The sequence below is a fragment of the Cottoperca gobio genome, chromosome 24 (assembly GCF_900634415.1).
Source record: "Cottoperca gobio chromosome 24, fCotGob3.1, whole genome shotgun sequence".
NCBI classification, from domain to species: Eukaryota; Metazoa; Chordata; class Actinopteri; order Perciformes; family Bovichtidae; genus Cottoperca; species Cottoperca gobio.
The window spans coordinates 6,702,263-6,723,353 of record NC_041378.1 but is presented as its reverse complement, the minus strand read 5'-3'; the positions used below and the strand labels follow the sequence as shown (position 1 = coordinate 6,723,353).

The window sequence follows — 21,091 nt, the reverse complement described above, 5'->3', positions numbered from 1 at the left end:
CCCTGTGCAGTGAAACACAACAGGTGGTCATCCTCCTTTGTCCCCGGCAACATAGACAGGTGCTTCCGACTATGGTGGAAGGATCACTGTTGACTCTGGACAAAGGAGGAAAACAGAGGAACAAGAAGGTCGAATTCATGCATGGCCACTTCCAGACTAGTCCAGCTCTATGTCAAACACACAAATGCATAAACCCACCCACTCTATGAGAATAAAAAGTCCATATTTCAATACAAACACAAACACGCTCATTCAAACTGTCAGGGGTTTTTTTTTCTCTCCCCGGTTTGTTCGGGAAACAGAGGCGTCAGAGGACAATAGTTCTGTGACCCATATCTGAGCCTGACTTAGGCAAACAGGAAGAGATCCCCTTTGCAAAGAGGGGTATTCCTGACTCCAGCTTAAGGAAGGGAAGAAGAATGGAGTAGTGGGGGAAGGAGAGACTATCCGTTGACCCAAAACATACACCTACAAACATTTCTGATACCAAAAGACCATTAAATGTACAGATGCAACTAACGATTATTTTCATTATTGTGTTGATGTTTCCTTTTTTAGATTAATCAATTAAAAGTCCAAAACACAAAGATATTTAGTTTAATATGTTATATAACATAGAAAGAAGCAGGAAACTCCATATTTGAGAGGCTGAACACAGCATTTTCTGCCATTTTTAATTTTATTTATATAGTTGGGGCGATTATTTGTCTGTCGATTGACTAATCGATTAATCGACAGTTTTTTGCAACTTTAATCGGATGAGACCAAAATCTCTAATTCCCCAGCGCAGAAGAAAAACATATATCGACCTGAGTTCAGCAATGACGCACACGTCCCTCTAAACTATTGTCTTCACAAAGAAAAACATAGCACACGTTTCCGGTTTTTCGTCTACCTGCACGTAGCTCGTCTATTACTCCACTTTCACTGTGCATTCACCCATGGGAGGTGATAACCGTCGCGTCTTCCTCTGAAATCTAGCTCAGCGGCGTGACGCCTCTGACACGCTTCAAGTCCTCAAATCTGAAAGTAACAACACTGATTGTATCATTGGATCATCTGACTGTATGATCAGTCGTGGCATCCAAACAATGTGTTTCCTCTTTGACTGAAACACTGCTGTGTAATTAAACCTGCCTCAAGACTCTTATCTGCATAGCTGTAGAATGACTTACAGTCACAATGCGATGTCACAGATGATTAAAACACATTTAACAAGATGTCTGTATGTAAATATTTAATAATATATACTGGAAACATATTTTAAAAAGAAGATAACATTAAACAAATACAACTAAAGATCACAGATATCCATTTTTGGAGAAACTCATCTCTTAAAATAATACATTCACTTGGATCCACTCATTTCCTCGAGTTACACGTTACCTCAGTGGGCTTTATCTCATGCTATCAGTCATTGTGTAAGAGTAGGTGCCAGTGATAATGATGGTCAAATCAGGACTGATTGATTAAGTAAGAAGAGGAAGGAAGGGAGGGAGGGGAGGATGATGAGCAGAAAGAAAGAAGAGTGAAGGGTTGACCCCTAAACTCCTCTGTCACGTAGATAAGAGTGGTGATGGAGATTCCCAGTGGACCCAGATAACCTTTAACTAAAGGTGCAACGTCACCATTTGCAACTTCACTATATTCTCTGTATGATTAGATTTCTTGGGGGGAAAATAGGGTCATCGTTGTGTCACACAAACGTTTGCTTTATTGTCTTGATACAGCTATATTATAATTGTTCTAAGAAAAACTAAAAACAAACTGTAAAAAAGAGAAAAAAGTGTCATTCTGACCTTTAGTTAATTATACCAATTTTGTTTTCCAAAGAAATGTCAACCTCCAGTTTGGCTTGGATTAACCGAAGTACCATAAAGTTATCCTGCACACAACGATATAAACTGCGGCAACATCATGCAAAACCGTCATTTTAATAACTTATTTATAATTGTATTATAGACTAATTGAATGTGTGACTTATTGCAACAAGCCTGTATACATATTAACAAAAGAATGCTAAATGAGTTTAATATTACAGCAGTGCTCGTCGCTTATTTTAGCTTCAACTCAGAGTACTTTAAAACTTTTAATTCTTTTTATGAAACTCATCTTAACTGTGATGCACAGGTTAAATTAAATTATCCAGATTAATTTAAAAGTTTTAGCCTCATTTCCACATAGTTGATCAATTTAGTCAATGCAAATGTGCATTATTCAGCCATTATCTATGTTCTGTTCTCGTCTTCTGCCAGTAGAGGGCGCAATAACATTTGGTCTGACCCCTCAGCTCCCTCAGTTCTTCAAAGTGCTCGTTGACTGTGTGTAAGCAGGGCATCTCTCTGCCAAAAGCTCCAGCGCCTTAGGTTGATGTTTTACAGGATCCAGAGTATCATTTCAAAACCACTATTTCAGTCTCTGAGGCAGCCCTTTCTGTTACGAAATTCCCGAAAACTGACCTCCAAAATGTCTTTCCAGTATCCACAGGCTTACCGTGACGATGCAGTTGTAAGTAAAAGTGGCTAGCTACCTAGCCTAGTGCTAACAAGCCGGGATGCTTAATCATCATGCTTTTTCATTCATTGGAGTGAGCGTGTGCTTTGTTAGCATGCTAGTTAGCTTAGCATGCTCTGACAACCCAGGCTGACTTTGTTGACAAATGTCTGGGCAAGTTGTACCCAGTTATCCGTGACCTACTCAAGTCTTCATATTAAACTCATTAGTAGCTAACATTTTAACAACGTTACTAACCTCCCTGATAATACCAGCTTGGTAGCATAAGTCTATTTTTGTTGTTGCCACACCTAACGTTAGCTAGCTGCTTCAGATTTTAACCGCTGTCATTGCTGTTTCACCTGGCTCAGGTGGACGGATATCACGGCTGCAAAGTACCAGATCCATACAGCTGGCTGGAGGACCCGGACAGTGAGAAGACACAGGTAATCCTTATTCATGTGTATCGCCATATTTAGCTAGAATGACAGTTTGTTACTTACTGAGGACACGTTTGATTTTCTATTTCTATTTTTTTCCCCCACTGATATTTAGTTAATCTGGTGTTTTATCATTTCTTAGTCACTCTTGCCATTATGTTAACAACATATTGTTGCTGGGTGTGTTATGCTATTACTCATCAAGGCACTCATAACCACCAGTTGTATTGATATCACGAAGAACCCTATTTACTCAGTGATCCGAATCACTTTGCTGAGTAAAACCTGGAACATGATGTCGAAACATCTTTTTCTGGTTTTTAATCACGACACAACTGTTTCTTGGAACTGACCCCAGAGATTATAACGCATTGATGTGTAACACCTCTGTGTCTTCTTCCACCAGGCCTTCGTCACCAAAAGACCATTAAATGTACAGATGCAACTAACGATTATTTTCATTATTGTGTTGATGTTTCCTTTTTTAGATTAATCAATTAAAGTCCAAAACACAAAGATATTTAGTTTAATATGTTATATAACATAGAAAGAAGCAGGAAACTCCATATTTGAGAGGCTGAACACAGCATTTTCTGCCATTTTAATTTTATTTATATAGTTGGGGCGATTATTTGTCTGTCGATTGACTAATCGATTAATCGACAGTTTTTTGCAACTTTAATCGGATGAGACCAAAATCTCTAATTCCCCAGCGCAGAAGAAAAACATATATCGACCTGAGTTCAGCAATGACGCACACGTCCCTCTAAACTATTGTCTTCACAAAGAAAAACATAGCACACGTTTCCGGTTTTTCGTCTACCTGCACGTAGCTCGTCTATTACTCCACTTTCACTGTGCATTCACCCATGGGAGGTGATAACCGTCGCGTCTTCCTCTGAAATCTAGCTCAGCGGCGTGACGCCTCTGACACGCTTCAAGTCCTCAAATCTGAAAGTAACAACACTGATTGTATCATTGGATCATCTGACTGTATGATCAGTCGTGGCATCCAAACAATGTGTTTCCTCTTTGACTGAAACACTGCTGTGTAATTAAACCTGCCTCAAGACTCTTATCTGCATAGCTGTAGAATGACTTACAGTCACAATGCGATGTCACAGATGATTAAAACACATTTAACAAGATGTCTGTATGTAAATATTTAATAATATATACTGGAAACATATTTTAAAAAGAAGATAACATTAAACAAATACAACTAAAGATCACAGATATCCATTTTTGGAGAAACTCATCTCTTAAAATAATACATTCACTTGGATCCACTCATTTCCTCGAGTTACACGTTACCTCAGTGGGCTTTATCTCATGCTATCAGTCATTGTGTAAGAGTAGGTGCCAGTGATAATGATGGTCAAATCAGGACTGATTGATTAAGTAAGAAGAGGAAGGAAGGGAGGGAGGGGAGGATGATGAGCAGAAAGAAAGAAGAGTGAAGGGTTGACCCCTAAACTCCTCTGTCACGTAGATAAGAGTGGTGATGGAGATTCCCAGTGGACCCAGATAACCTTTAACTAAAGGTGCAACGTCACCATTTGCAACTTCACTATATTCTCTGTATGATTAGATTTCTTGGGGGGAAAATAGGGTCATCGTTGTGTCACACAAACGTTTGCTTTATTGTCTTGTTACAGCTATATTATAATTGTTCTAAGAAAAACTAAAAACAAACTGTAAAAAAGAGAAAAAAGTGTCATTCTGACCTTTAGTTAATTATACCAATTTTGTTTTCCAAAGAAATGTCAACCTCCAGTTTGGCTTGGATTAACCGAAGTACCATAAAGTTATCCTGCACACAACGATATAAACTGCGGCAACATCATGCAAAACCGTCATTTTAATAACTTATTTATAATTGTATTATAGACTAATTGAATGTGTGACTTATTGCAACAAGCCTGTATACATATTAACAAAAGAATGCTAAATGAGTTTAATATTACAGCAGTGCTCGTCGCTTATTTTAGCTTCAACTCAGAGTACTTTAAAACTTTGAATTCTTTTTATGAAACTCATCTTAACTGTGATGCACAGGTTAAATTAAATTATCCAGATTAATTTAAAAGTTTTAGCCTCATTTCCACATAGTTGATCAATTTAGTCAATGCAAATGTGCATTATTCAGCCATTATCTATGTTCTGTTCTCGTCTTCTGCCAGTAGAGGGCGCAATAACATTTGGTCTGACCCCTCAGCTCCCTCAGTTCTTCAAAGTGCTCGTTGACTGTGTGTAAGCAGGGCATCTCTCTGCCAAAAGCTCCAGCGCCTTAGGTTGATGTTTTACAGGATCCAGAGTATCATTTCAAAACCACTATTTCAGTCTCTGAGGCAGCCCTTTCTGTTACGAAATTCCCGAAAACTGACCTCCAAAATGTCTTTCCAGTATCCACAGGCTTACCGTGACGATGCAGTTGTAAGTAAAAGTGGCTAGCTACCTAGCCTAGTGCTAACAAGCCGGGATGCTTAATCATCATGCTTTTTCATTCATTGGAGTGAGCGTGTGCTTTGTTAGCATGCTAGTTAGCTTAGCATGCTCTGACAACCCAGGCTGACTTTGTTGACAAATGTCTGGGCAAGTTGTACCCAGTTATCCGTGACCTACTCAAGTCTTCATATTAAACTCATTAGTAGCTAACATTTTAACAACGTTACTAACCTCCCTGATAATACCAGCTTGGTAGCATAAGTCTATTTTTGTTGTTGCCACACCTAACGTTAGCTAGCTGCTTCAGATTTTAACCGCTGTCATTGCTGTTTCACCTGGCTCAGGTGGACGGATATCACGGCTGCAAAGTACCAGATCCATACAGCTGGCTGGAGGACCCGGACAGTGAGAAGACACAGGTAATCCTTATTCATGTGTATCGCCATATTTAGCTAGAATGACAGTTTGTTACTTACTGAGGACACGTTTGATTTTCTATTTCTATTTTTTTCCCCCACTGATATTTAGTTAATCTGGTGTTTTATCATTTCTTAGTCACTCTTGCCATTATGTTAACAACATATTGTTGCTGGGTGTGTTATGCTATTACTCATCAAGGCACTCATAACCACCAGTTGTATTGATATCACGAAGAACCCTATTTACTCAGTGATCCGAATCACTTTGCTGAGTAAAACCTGGAACATGATGTCGAAACATCTTTTTCTGGTTTTTAATCACGACACAACTGTTTCTTGGAACTGACCCCAGAGATTATAACGCATTGATGTGTAACACCTCTGTGTCTTCTTCCACCAGGCCTTCGTCACTGCTCAGAACCAGCTCACGTTGCCATATCTAGAGCAGTGTGAGGTGCGAGACCTGTTCAAGGAGCGCATGACTGAGCTGTATGATTACCCCAAGTACAGCTGTCCCTTCAAGAGAGGGAACAGGTGAGCCACGACACATCTGTGGAGCACATATCTGTGAGGATCTTGTGAACATTTATAATTCCTCTCTTTTTATTTTCAGGTACTTTCACTTCTACAACACGGGCCTCCAAAACCAGAGTGTGATGTACCTGCAGGAGAGCCTGGATGCTGAGCCCACAGTCTTCTTAGATCCAAACACATTTTCTGATGATGGGACTGTTGCCCTGCGAGGTATCAACAAAGCAATGTATTTTATTACTGGGTTTATTGTTCTATAAATGATCAGGCTTTTTGGACATCTTTAGTGTTTCTGCTCTTCTGGATATTTGCTCTTTGAATAGTAATTACATTATACTAATCTTCACAGTATGCATTTCCTCATCTCATAAATCATCTCAAGACTCAATTTGACAGTTTGGCTTTGTCTTAATTAGTTTATCCGTTCTTTTATTTGTACTTTTATCCATTATTTCACTTTATTTTTACCTGTTGACTGTGATTTTGTATTTGAGTTTTTCTTTTATTAGTTATATTTGTTTTGAGACACTTAAAGTATAGTTTTAAAGGCTATATAAATAAAAAATGTATTGTTATTATTTCTATTATTGTTATTATTATTACTTATTTTATTGCACGTCCTGCATTTCACTGCAATGCCTTTGCCGAATGCACTGGCACAGATTGCCAGAATAGTTTCTTGATATGGAAATAACGACAGGACTTTCAGTCTGTGACGTCTTTATGTCCTGAAGTGTGCTGCTATTTATAGCATCAACATTTACAGCTGTCTTTGTTAATGTTCTGTTTCTGTTCCTCTGAATATTCAAGGCTACGCATTCTCTGAGGACGGGGAGTACCTGGCGTACGGCACCAGTGCCAGTGGTTCGGACTGGGTGGAGATCCGCTTCCTGCGGGTTGAAGGCGCCAAGCCTCTGGAGGACCGCCTGGAGCGAGTCAAGTTTAGCTGCATGTCCTGGACTCACGATGGGAAGGGACTTTTCTACAACTCCTACCCTCAGCAGAAGGGCAAGAGTGATGGTGAGGTCAAGGCGGTGTTCGCCTAAACTTTGCTGAAGCTGCCACAACTCCCTCCCCCTCAGAGCTAAAAACATAAATAAAAATAATTGTGTGTGTGTATATGAACTAATTGGTAAAGCTCATTACTTGAAACAAACATTTGAGACTAAAGATAAATATAGAAAAAGGTGATTTGCTGTTTGTTATTTTGTTTTTACGTGCGTCTCTTTGCTGTGATGTATCATTGTTGTTTCTGCAATCCACGCCCCCACCCACTTCACGTCTCCTTACCGCTCCATCAGAAGTGCTGTGTTTTTGCAACCACTAGGGGGCGATACTGAGAGTAAAATGTTCTGTCTCATAGGTACTGAGACCTCCACCAACCTGCACCAGAAGTTATACTTCCATGTTCTGGGGACTCCGCAGTCTGAGGACGTGCTGTGCGCCGAATTCCCCGAGCACCCCAAATGGATGGGTGGAGCTGAGGTTGAAAAACAAATGACAAATGAAGAAGCGTGCGTGTGTTAATTGATATTCAGGGAGGGTTTAGTGATTGTGTGCATCTTGCAGGTATCAGATGATGGACGCTACTTGCTGCTGTCCATCAGGGAAGGTTGTGATCCGGTCAACAGACTTTGGTATTGTGACCTTCAGATCACTCCGCAGGGTATTACAGGTATGTTACACTTTGTGTTTTTATCTTCTTGATGTGTGAGCCTGGCCTGCTGTAATGTTTGTGTGTTGTAATCAGCATTTTCAATTGGTATTTACCATTACCAGGTAACTATTGTAAGATTGATGGGTTTATAAGAGTTATACTTTTATACTGGAAATAAAACTGAGATGACTGGACGGCAAATGTAGTCCGTGTCTGTCTGTAAAAAAAAAAAAAAAAAATGTTTGTGTCGCCTCGCTATTAACTCCAACAAGCACTAATTAGTTTGTTATATGGTCTGTTAAAGTTCAGTGATCTCATTATAGGACTAAAATACTCCTCCTCTTATGTTAAGGACTTTTGCCATGGGTGAAGCTCATCGACAACTTTGACGCCGAGTACGAGTACGTGACCAACGAGGGCACGTTGTTCACATTCAAGACCAACCTGGACGCCCCACGTTACCGCCTCATCAACATCGACTTTGCCTCTCCAGCTCAGAGCAACTGGAAAGAGCTGATCCCTCAACACGACAAGGATGTTATTGGTGAGTTGCTGCAACTCTCGTGTTTGAAGAAATACTAGGAATGGCTGTTAAAACGTGTTTTGATGTCACCGCCTCGACTCCTTATCCGCTCTCTGCCCCGGGCCTTATCTCCCATGCAGTGTTCGCCACCTGTACGCACTCCAGCTACCTGTTTGTGTGTTTCCTCCACGACGTGAAGAATGTGTTGAAAATGTACCGCCTGAGCTCGGGGGAGGAGCTGAGGACCTTCCCTCTGGACGTCGGCTCCGTGGTGGGTTTCACGGGACGGAAGAGGGACTCTGAGATCTTCTACTATTTCACCTCCTTCCTCTCCCCAGGTACGAGGTCGCCGGATACATAGTGTTATGTTATTCAAGAATTGAAAGGCTTGTGTAGTAATTGTGGATGTTTGTTGTTGTGGAAACACTTTTTTAGTTTTAAAGAGTTTCGACATTAAGTTCTGCAAAGTGCTTCAGGGTGACCTACGAGCAACGAGCTGAAGACACGTGCAACTCTAAAGCCAGTGGGCCGTTAAGTGTGCTTTGGAATTGATATTGTCTCTTGCTGCAGTGCATCTGGTTTGATTTCTGGGTTATATTTAGTATAGAGCAGATGAGATGACAGCTTATTCTTCTCTTGCATGCAGCCATCATTTACCACTGCGACCTGACTAAGGACCCGCTGCAGCCGCACATCTTCAGAGAGGTCACCGTCAAAGGCTTCAGCCCCTCGGACTACCAGACCACCCAGGTAACCAGAACATTTTCAGTGTTGCACTATTTCTATGTATGTTCTCTTCTCTTCTCCCCTCTTTTCATTTCCTTTGATAACTAAAGCACTCTGTGTAGCTGCTTTTGAAAGTCAGAAACGTTGACGTCTGTTTATGCTTGAATGTCTGAATGTGCCCGTTCTTAAAGCCAGCGTATAACGGCCATTAATCACATTGTGGAGGGAAAAATCAGCTGATGTTTGTACTGGACTGTTGAAACTGATTTTCAATTTATTTTCGAACAAAGCAAAGGCAGTTGAGCTTCTGTAAGTACGGCGACTCTGAGTCAGATTAATTGCTACGTTCTTACTGAGGACAGAGACTCCAGAAATGACATTGTAAAAGTGAACATGAGCACAGAGGACACACCTTTTTTATACGAGAGTGTCTTCGTCCTCTCCCGTCTTCTGACTCGAGGACAAGACGAAGATTCAAGAACAGCTAAAGTCTCATGCGCACCCACCACTGAGAACATCTTTTTGTGCCATACTCACTGCTCCCATACGTGCCTAAGAATCCCTCTTATTACCTGGCTCTGTTTCAAGCCTCTTGTGTTCCTGACGGTGGTTCTTCCTCTGTGCCGTTGCCAGATCTTCTATCCCTCCAAGGATGGCACTGAAATCCCCATGTTCATCGTTCACAAGAAAGGCATCAAATTGGACGGCTCCCATCCAGGTTTTCTATACGGCTACGGTGGCTTTAACATCTCCATCACGCCAAGCTACAGCGTCTCCCGTCTCATCTTTGTCGGACATCTGGGGGGAGTCCTGGCCGTTGCCAACATCCGAGGAGGAGGAGAGTACGGGGAGACCTGGCACAAAGGTGCGCCGAATTGTGCTCGTACCTCTCGTTTGTTGTTTAAGATCAACAGCATCGCAAACTCCTCTTTTACATACTTCCTGTGTTCTTCCCTTTCTTAGCTGGCATGTTGGCCAACAAGCAGAACTGCTTCACAGACTTCCAGTGTGCAGCCGAATATCTCGTCAAGGAGGGTTACACTTCTCCTTCCAAGCTGACTATTAATGGAGGCTCCAACGGTGGCCTGCTTGTAGGTATGTACGCTGTTGGCTCTTTTTCTCAGATAGAATAAGAAGTTTCACGCCGGAGGTGGAAAAGGGTTCCCTTGCTATAGACGGTATATATTCAAATGAAGCCTCTTGACGGCTTTAGCTGCACAGTTATCGGCCCCTGGTTTGTCCTGACTGTGTGTATCCCGTCCCAGCGGCCTGCGTGAACCAGCGGCCCGAGCTGTTCGGCTGCGCCGTTGCTCAGGTCGGCGTCATGGACATGCTGAAATTCCACAAGTTCACCATCGGCCACGCCTGGACCACAGACTTTGGCTGTTCTGAAGACAAAGGGCAGTATGATTGTCTCATGAAGTAAGTGCTCTGTTAATTTGGCCATTTCACAGACAAAATGAGAATATAATCTGCAGATTTATTCCATAAACTAAGGCGTTTGTTGTGTAAAGTCCTAACCAACATACGTGGTTTATATTTCCTCTTTGCCAGATACTCCCCGCTCCATAACATCCGCATCCCAGAAGGCAACGGGGTGCAGTACCCTGCGGTCCTCCTCCTGACCGGGGACCACGACGACCGGGTGGTGCCTCTCCACTCCCTCAAATACATCGCCACCCTGCAGCACATCGTGGGCCGCAGCACCAAGCAGACAAACCCTCTGTTCATCCTCGTGGACACAAAGTCTGGCCACGGCGCCGGCAAACCCACCAGTAAGGTCATCCAGGAGGTGGCTGACACCTACGCCTTCATCGCTCGCTGTCTCAACATCTCCTGGGTCAAATAAGATGCGGCTCGTATTAAAGTGTGTGTGTGTTTTTTGTTTTCTTCCTTTTCACTCCAAATCCTCTTATTGGAATCCTGTTCATAGCAGCTGTTCACACGTTCTGTGTAACTTCACACGTTCTGTGTAACTTCACACCAACGCAGTACCGGATCTTTTCACTCACGTTTACCCGGCTACCATTACAACATGTTACAACCCCCTCTCCCCCCCCCCCCCCTCCCTCAGTGTGATGCTGTGACAGACTCATCAGGGTCTGCACCTGCACACAACTATAAGCCAACAGGCAGCACCTCAAAGCTAACGTACCCTCTCCTGTAGGCCATGTTTGTAGTCCTAACGAAACACAGAATGACTACGCTATCAGGTGTGTAAAGGGAAGGGGGTACCGTCACCGTTACAGTAATCAGCCAATCAGCAGTTAGTCATGAGGTACAAGTGGGGACAAAAAACTTTATTTGGAGATAATTTCTACATCCTCTGCACGCTTCAACATGGTGCATATTATTTATTTTACGTTTGTGCACAGAATGGAAGCTGTGGGATGTTGAGTGACTCCAGCATGTACAAGTAAAGTGCAAATGATGACACCGCAAGCCCACTGTGTGTGTGTGTGTGTGTGTGTGTGTGTGTGTGTGTGTGTGTGTGTGTGTGTGAGAGAGTGTGTGTGTGTGTTCAAATGTCAGTCCCCACATTGTTTTCAGACTGATGATTTCTACCTCTTGACATGTGCTGATTGTTTGCCTTTTTAAAGGGAACAAAACACAATGCCACAACTACAATAAACAACTTTTTAAACAGTGATTTATCGTGCCCATTTATTCTGTCAAAAGGATCCTTTAACGAGCTTAATTACAAAATGAGAGAAAGAGAGAGAGACTATGATAACAGACATAATTACGTTTTTTTGCTGTTTCATACAACGTGAAGAATTAAACTGCATATGAATGACAACACAAATGGTAGATTTAATAAATATAGTAATAAGTAACATGAGCCACATTTTATCTCATGATTATCTTCGACTGTAGAACAAGGTGTTTCTTGAGCTTTAAAATATATATAAGAATATTTTCAATCCGTTTAAATTGTATTTGCTTCATCCAAAAACGTTTGTATCGTAAGACTTTTAAAGGTTGTTCGCAGACAACAGTGTGAAGTGAGAGCAACAGCAGCTGCACGTGTCGGGTGCCACCAGGGGGCAGTCACTCTGAAAAAGACCAACACGTGCAAGCAGGAGCAGAAAATGAGGGTGGTCTGACAGAGGGCCCCATGTGGATTACTCAGCATACATGTTTCGTGTTCAAGAACTTCTCTGATGTCCCACTTTCATGTTTATGGAGGACATTTTATAGTGCCGTTACTTTTGAAAGACTCAACAAATTGCATGTTACCAACCTGATGTTTTCTCCTCCGAACTCACTTCAGGGTGGGAATTAAATTCACCCCCCCCCCCCCCCCAAAAAAAAAAGAAGCAAAAGACTTTGAACATGTATGTTATTTCCTTAATTTACATTATAAAATGCATAACTTTTTTTTTTTATAGCACAAATTGAACATTAAAATACAATTAAAGGCTGTAACTGCACAGGATTTAAAAAAAAAAGTAATTAGAAAACTGTACAATTTGAACAGTCACGTTTGTACTCAATTTATTTCCTTATGTTAAGACTTTTTCTTTAAATACAACATTTCGATGACTTGAGGCCAGTGAGAAAAGGCTGTTCGGCCTCGACAGCTGTGGAAAACATGAACCTTGAAAAGAGAGTCCAAGCTAAACATCCTTAGATTCTTACAATTAACACAACATTGCATAACATAACCTTTGACATAACATGAAATACATTTTTACACACATTCTTCCCAGTAAAGCTTTATAAAATAAAGGTATAAGTCCTTGTTGATTCAATCCAAGACAAGTTAAATGCACATAAATCTTTTTTTAATTTCTTTTGCATTTTGAGGGAAATTTATTCAGGTTACTGAAAATGATAAAGGTTAAAATGCTTGATTTATTTCCACAAACATCTAGATAAAAGTGGAATGTGTTCATATTAATGAATGTTCTGAGATTGGGATTTATAAGAAATCAGCTTCTGTGCAAGAAACCTGAATCCAGAAACAGGAATGCAATTTTTATTTTGTACTTACTTAGGACCAACCGTAAGTGAACTAAATGTTAAAAATGTAAAAATGAAAAAAACGTAGGATTTGACTTGGATTTACTAAAACATTCTAATAATACTAATAATTATAATATTGTCTAATAATTTAACAGAGTTTGAGAACAAAATGTGACAGGCGACCCTAATACATAACTTAACTACTGTGTAGTTTGATGACTTCCTTGACAAGTATGTATAAATACGAATAAAGAGGATAATCAGCCAAATCTCCCTTTAATCATCTCACAACTAAACATAGGCAAGTTATGTACTGTATGTGCGTGCGTGCGTGCACGAGCATGGTAGAACAATGAACCACCAGAGGGCGCATGAAAAGTCCTGTAAAACCCTGTAGTAGGCTTAGGGCCTACATCCTGCAGAATGATGTGCAGACTTTTAAAAAGCAAACCTTATTTCACAAAGCTGTTTGGCATGAACGTACCAAACAACTGTCTTTGTTCCGTATGTTACGGACTTCACATACCTTATTATAACATTATACATTCTAAAATATAACTTTTTAACACATTTGATATGTATCCCGTCCTAAAAAGTCTCGTGAAACTGCTGAAACGGGTCCTAATTTCTGATTGGCTGAAACATTTGAAGACGTTCTAAAATACCCAATGAGCACACACCTGTGACCATACTGAAATATTAATCCGCCAACCGGAAACCGCCGCTCAGCCACCACTCGGGAACTATACTACTCGGCGGAGGAGCAATAATGAATTAACTGCACGTCAATATTATTGCTATGATTGTATTTATTTATTTTTTTTCTGTAGTTGAAAGCTGCACTCTGAGATGATAAGAGGAGCAAATACTCAACAGCACCAAACGTATCTTTATTTATTTATTTAAATGATTTTGTTTTCTCTTCTCTTTCTCCCTCACATGGTAGCTGAGCGGGCTCTTTACTCCTGCTTATTGAAAGATCCCGAAATATTTAAATGTATTTAAAATTATTAAAAAAGATAGGGGAGGGGTGGAAGTTATAGCTGAGCCCTTAGATTTACACTGGCTTAATTCCCTGGTGTACTTCTTTTTATTTTTTAAAGTAAATAATGTATTGAAATAATAATAATAATTTATATATTTGTTCAATGTCTAGATCATTTCATGTTATATGTTTGAATCATACCTCTGTAAAGGTACATTGACATTCAAAGCATTTATCTATCTATATATATATATATATATATATATATATATATATATATATATATATATATATATATATATATATATATATATATCTGTTACAGTGGAATGCAGAATGGTGCAGGTGATTGTCTGTAGAGAGCCGATGGATGGCGCTATTTATTTCAATCTTCTCTCTCTCTCTTCCCTCTCTCATATCGATTTCCATTCACTGGTCTGAGAACAGTTGACTTGTGCTGCTGCTCAGTGATAACACCAGGCTGAGTGAGTGAGAAGCAGACGTCAGAGCAGTAGGGAAGGTTTGGGGGTTGCTAATTTATAGTATCACATTATAAGGTATGAGACATTCTGGATGACTGTTGTGTGTGTAATCAGGTCAAATGACTTATGGGCATGCTTTCAGGGAGATCTCAAATGTTTTCATGGCTTTGAATAGTTGAATGCTGCTTGTCAACAAGTTGGATGGGGGGTTGTGAAGTATGGATCTTTATCAACAAGAGAGAAAGAGGTGGGGGAAGGCTGTGGGAGCATGATGGGGGAGGCCAAGAATGCCACATGGTTTGAAGAGCCATGATAAAGCTCTGAGGCATTGCAAGGAGATTGGGTTCGAATTTACCAGCGATCTATCATTAGCTTTTTTTTTTACAGAGCTTCTTTTACAGCTTCTCCCTCTGATTCATCTTGTGAGGAAGTCTTTCTCATACATGCAACCATGTTGAGAGCAGTAGATTGAGCAACACTGCCTCTGAGCTCAGAAGTCGCCCCTTTTTTGTGAGAGATTGTGAGCTGACAATGAAAAATGAAAAATGTCACTCATCTGTGGAGCATTTCGCAGAAGATTCTTCAGATGTGTGCCACGGGCTCCCGACAATCTGTTGGTGACACGTTTAAAAAACAAATCTGCCTGCCCTCTGCTGCAGCTTATGTTACAGTGTCACTATAAAATATTCATCCATGGAAAAACTCTTTGATTTCAGCCGGTCACTTGGCTTCATACGCCAGGTTTAAGTCAGCCTAAACATGTAATTCAAACTAGAGCGTCTGCAGAATTCAACTCCAGCAGGCTGAAACCTCTACTTTCCTCCACGTTTGCTCCACCAAAAAAAAGAGACACCGGGAGAAACATTTGGTCTGCCTGTGCCATCTCATTCATTCACGGAGGGGAAGAAAAAAAAAAAGGAGGATGTCCGCTCCCTCTCCGACAGGTGAGTCATTTCAAGAAAACTCTCTAAAAAAACTCGTTTGTTTTAACTTTAAATGTCCCCAAAAAGCAGTGGATGTGGCGTTTGGTTTGCAGCTAAGCTCACCCCCGTGTGAAGCTGTAGAACCTGCTTTTCACTGACCTGAAATGACCGGCTTTCAGCAACATGAGAAAGAGATATATGGGCTCTTTTAATCAAACTCATTCAATAAAGTTATGAATTTAAAGATGTGTGCACATGCCCAGATTGAAGCCGATGATTTAAGAACAAATGGGCACATATAAATCAAAACTATAAAGACCATATAAGGGAATTAAAAGCAGAAATTGAATGGAAACAGTAAAACAAACCATATCGATCACTGCCAACTTAAACTCATTATAGGAATATTATAAGGATATTAGCTTTATCTTTCGTTAAGGAATTCATCGATCATCAGATCAGAAGTCTGTTCACAGGCTATATGTGATCAACAAATGGAACACTTTGGAAATGTTCAATTAGCCTAAGAAGAAGCAAATAAAGTCCAAAAGTCATACTGACCCGCAGGATCCGAGCAGAATTTAGTTTTTTTTAAATAAACCGTGAATTGTGAGAAGTGTAAGCGGATATTTTGTCCCATTGTGCGCAGTTTTTGGCGCACCGGCTGCAGAGGCGCTTCTTCCACAAACCTCCCCCCTCTGTCTGACGTCACCGATATTTCATTCACATATTTTCACCCTGTTTACTCCTGTTGGAGGAGACTTTTTCGGATTGAAAAATACTTTACTCCACGTGATTTACACCCCCAAAAAAGTTATTATTCGTAATTAGTCTCACTGTTGCCCACCTAAAACTGGACGGAAAAGCATCTTGCTGTTATTCAAGAGGTGGTAAAGAATAGTGTGGAGGCTCTTGAAAAATGTGTCGGATACAAAGTCTGAGGTAAAAACATTTATTCCGCCAACACACATATTACATCTGATTTTAAATGAAGCGTTGAATGCTACTTTTGTTAAATTAGGCGAGAAAGGTATAAGAAAATGTGCTACAGGCTTTTGCTTTTACTTTTGTGGTCAACTATGGAGCACATGGCACATGTGCGCTTTTGTGAGACTTGTTTAATTTTTTTCGTTGATTCAAAATATTCCTTAACGAAATATATAGATATTTAAAATGAAGAACTTAATTTAAATGCAAAAGAATGATCGTTTTATACTTATTTTACAGAGATAGAGGCAGAAATCTCCACCAATGTGATTTAAAACCAAGTGAAGTCAAACCACCCTGTGTTTAGAATATCAAATGAATACAAATTATTAAAACAATAATCACCTTTTTCATGTAAAACCTTTCACATGCACATACTTTGTAGTTCTTGAAAAAAAAAAGAAAAACCATCTGAGAGGAGATGACCTGCTTTGCCACCACTGCTTACACTTCCTTGTAAAAAGGATATAAAAAAGTGAAGGATTGGTGGCTGGAATGCATGAAGTAAACGACAAAAAAATAACCCCTTCACTAAAAGAGAAAGGAGACAAGGGGAGAGACAAACTCAATGAACCCTTTGAACTGCATTGACAGCAGCAGGGTAAAGGCAAATTTCCTCTGGGAGCCTTCAGGGTGATGAGTGGGGGTTGGGTGGGGTTAGCTGGGGTGATGCAGTCCAAAGTCTGCTCAGAAAGTTGGTATTCAAACAGCTCAGGAATCTGGCTGTACTCATGAGGTTAAATGCTCATAATTATCTGTTTTGGTCAAAATAACTTGCTGCCTAAATCTCAGGCTGGTTTCAGTTTGCTGTCATTTTCCTTATTGGCTGTAAGAGTACTTTCTAAACAACTGATTATGGCTAGATTGAATTGTAGGTAAAAAAAAAAAAAATCAACCTTATGTAGAGATCTATTTTTTAAAAGTTGAATAAAACGTATGAACTGCAGCAAACCACCACCTTATTATTAAGAGGAAACATGCTATTTTCCCCTCTTTTTCTAAAGTATTTAAGTTAAAAGTTTGATTGTGACTGACTGTGAATACGCCAGGAGAGTTTTAGCATTATATATGCCTAAAAAGTCTGATTTGTTGTATTTTATAAATATATTTAAATGTTATGAATAGACAAAAGCATACTACCTTCTGTCTTTATTATAAATCTATACGCAATGCAGTGCTAGATATTCATATTAACTCGTAAGGGTTTGCACATCTCTGTTCTTGTTCTAATTACAAAGGTATTTTTTTTGTATGATGACATATTAATCATAAATGGATAATATATTCTCTTACATTTACATTAAACTTAACATGAGGGCAAAATCTTATTGTAAACTTTGGGAAAATAGCTTACCCTTATATTAGGCAACTTTACATACAATTAGTATCGAAGTTAGTAATACACATTTCATCAAAATAAAGTTGTCATAACTGAATTTTAAAAATAGGCCATTTATTATGAGTACATTTTGCAGAACTTTCTAAAACAAAACGTCTCTTTTTGTTCATGGACTTTTCTCCACAAGTATTGAACTGGGAAAACAAAGATTGATCTGAAGCTCAAACAAGTATGAAAACAATCTTATCCTGCAGCCTAAAGACAGAAAAGTATGATTATTATTATAATATTGTTGTTGATTATAAGACCTGTTCATCTTTAAAAATAGGCTATGATACAAATATGATTTCCTATCTTTTTGCAGAACTTAATATGGAAAGAACTTACTCTTTTTAAAAGCATTTCTCCACAAATAGATTTTTAAATCAAGCGTATCCTGCAGCATAAAGGCAAATTTAAAGATTCTTGGTTGTGATTATATTATAAGACTGATGTACAATAAATAAAGTGGTGACTTAGTGTTGATTATAAGTGAAACATATAACGTTTGTTTTAAAATAAGCTGATTCATGGCTATGTTACACATATGAGTTCCCTATTTATTTGCAAAGCTTTATATGAAAGATTGCTATTTTGTTCTGTGTACTCTTCCCCACACCGACTCAAAAACAGTGTGAGAAAGATTGATGTGATGAGTTTGAAAACAATATTTCCCTGCAGCATAAGGTTAAATAAAAAGTGGCTTGAGTAACATTTAAATGTATTGTTCATTATAAGAAAAAAACAACAACGTCATTCAAAGAAGTTCATTCCTTTTTGCAAAACTTCAAACGAAAAGTAACAGTTTTTAACTGTTCTCCACAAATAAAAAGATGGAAAAAGGTCTGAAAGTATGAAAAAACAATCTTACCCTGCGACATAAGGACAAATAAAAGCGAGGCCAAAATAAAACTTCTAGTTGGTGTTGATTATGAAAAAAAAAAAAAAATCTAAACTAATTAATTAATTTTAAGGAAGTGTTCAATCAAAACACCCTGTCCTCATTTAATTAACATACATTTGAGATGTTTCCCCTTCACACAAACATATTTCTCTCAGCCACATTAAGGTGTTCACGTTGAGTTAAGGTGTCTTTAAATCTCCACTAATCTCTGTTTTTGGTATTTCAGTTGCTTCCTTTGACTAACAGGCACACCCAAAGCCACCCATATCTAAACTATTCCTCGTCATTAGCTTGCACACATGTCAGTGAGCAGCACTACGGGGATTTCCACTGACTTGTCCTAATCAGAAAAGTCCTGTCAGGATATGAGTGAGTGGATAACATCTGACACTGGTATCCAAGCCTGTGACCCAAACAGTAATTCTATGGCCAAACTGCGGAGGCCTCCTCTACAAGCATCTTCAAAAACAGGCCCTTTTTGCGCGGGGGCTGGGATGGATGGGTTGGGGGTAGGAGTAAAGCTCGTGAATTCCGGAGGGTGGGCTCTTTCGCCCTGGTGGGTGGAGATGGGCTTGTTGTTGTCTCATTCCTCCAACGCATTTTTCTTCTTTGCTCATACCCGGGAATAACCCCACAGAGTAGGGCAGATGTGAGATAAGAAGGGAAGTTTCTCAATGGACGTAGTATTTTTCAGGCTTGTTGTTATCGATCTGCTGTGTGGCCTTCAGGGACTGCATGGACGAATACTTCTGTAGTGTTTGTCCAATGTTGGATATGCAGTGAGACTTGTGTTGGAATTTAAACATTTGATTTGATCCAAGTTTAATTATTGTGTAATAAAAGAAACAGGGTTTTATTGTTAGAATTATTTATTTATTAAAGAAATCAGCACCAATCAAGTAATATGTATCTAATGGACACAAGTTATATATATATATGAAGATTAAAAAGTATTTTTTTTAAAAGTTATTAACTTTATGAATGAAGTATTACTAAAAATGCATTTTTTTTACTTTACTTTTAGGATTACTTCGAACTTTTAAACTCAGAGCAACACAACTTGTCTTCACACGTTTTTATTTGCTGTATCTTTAATATTTCCTAATGCAGAAGAGAATCAAGCACATGGCTGATGCCTTTACCACAAACCTATCAAGCGTTTAATCATCATTGTGTACGTCACTTTTAAGTATCTCTGAAAAGCTTCTGCAAAGTGCCCGTTGGCCTGAGGGTTGACTTTCTACTGACAACTGAACACATCAGTTTTCAGGTTTGTTTTTCTGGGTTTTCCAGTCACATTCCAAAGCTGTGAGTTCAGCTCTCCTCTGGTGCCCACTATGATGCTGGGAGGTAACTGGTCGTGTGTTAGGAACATGAGCTCAAAAACAACATGTCCATGCATGGAAAGCATAGAAAATGAGCATCACATTATTGTTCTATATTGTTATAAGTTATTTTGGTCTCAGGAAATATAGGGAATTTAAGTCCCTGGGTGGGGTTGGGTGGTCTATTTAACTGAAATCAAAATTAGACATTAAAAACCAGGATTCTATTATTATTATTATTATTATTATTATTATTATTATTATTATTATTATTATTATTATTATAAAGAGCCTGGGACATAAGTTCTTTGTTTGCAATGTGATGTTTTATTTAAGACATTAAGGTCTTGTCTGACAAATGTTTTCCCACTGCAATACATTGCTTATTATTACTGTCTTATAAATCCATGTAGGCTGGAAATGAGTATGTACATCTATAACTAACTAACGAACATGCAAGTAAATATGCATATATATATATATATATATATATATATATATATATATATATATATATATATATATATATATATACCCACAAACTTGCTGATGCTTTTGCTTAATTCTTGCCTTACATTTCATGTTTATTTCGCCATGTTTTCTTTTGTCCTGCTGCTATGACCAGCCAATTACCCCAAAAGGAATCATTCAAATTGAATTGAATCCCATCTAATCTAATCTCAGACTATAATAACTATAGCTACACCATCATGACAGGCTACAGCTTTATCACCAAGAAACCACCGTATTAAACGGTACAACCCTGTGGATGTTCGAGGTTATTATTAACACAGACTAAATTATAAATCACACAACCGGGGTGTATTCTGCTTGTGGTTGCGAGTCCGAGTCCCCTCTTCCCTGGAATCGCAGGGCAGAAATTAGCAGCAAGAAAGCATGT

At 39.2% G+C, this 21,091-nt stretch overlaps 1 protein-coding gene across 2 annotated transcripts; it reads left to right on the top strand.

Annotated features, from left to right (window-relative positions):
• The first annotated feature begins 2,272 nt into the window (after window positions 1-2,272).
• prep (prolyl endopeptidase) lies at window positions 2,273-11,887 on the top strand. 2 transcript variants are annotated; one of them, XM_029425999.1, is made up of 14 exons: window positions 2,273-2,508; window positions 2,865-2,939; window positions 6,201-6,334; window positions 6,414-6,544; window positions 7,142-7,351; window positions 7,695-7,816; window positions 7,901-8,006; window positions 8,341-8,532; window positions 8,652-8,849; window positions 9,158-9,261; window positions 9,871-10,102; window positions 10,201-10,332; window positions 10,503-10,659; window positions 10,792-11,887. In XM_029425999.1, the coding sequence occupies exons 1-14, from the start codon at window positions 2,371-2,373 to the stop codon at window positions 11,084-11,086; spliced, it is 2,226 nt and encodes a 741-aa protein (XP_029281859.1). In that variant the 5' UTR covers window positions 2,273-2,370; the 3' UTR covers window positions 11,087-11,887. The 2 variants fall into 2 exon arrangements, with proteins under 2 accessions (XP_029281859.1, XP_029281858.1); XM_029425998.1 differs by lacking the exons at window positions 2,273-2,508; window positions 2,865-2,939 and adding exons at window positions 5,134-5,369; window positions 5,726-5,800.
• Window positions 11,888-21,091: the final 9,204 nt, after the last annotated feature.

Coding starts and splice junctions, on each gene's coding strand:
- prep (XM_029425999.1), top strand. CDS start 2,371: ATGTTTTACAGGATCCAGAGTATCATTTCAAAACCACTATTTCAGTCT. Junction 6,545..7,141: donor TGGGACTGTTGCCCTGCGAG/GTATCAACAAAG, acceptor TGAATATTCAAG/GCTACGCATTCTCTGAGGAC. Junction 10,103..10,200: donor CGGGGAGACCTGGCACAAAG/GTGCGCCGAATT, acceptor TCCCTTTCTTAG/CTGGCATGTTGGCCAACAAG.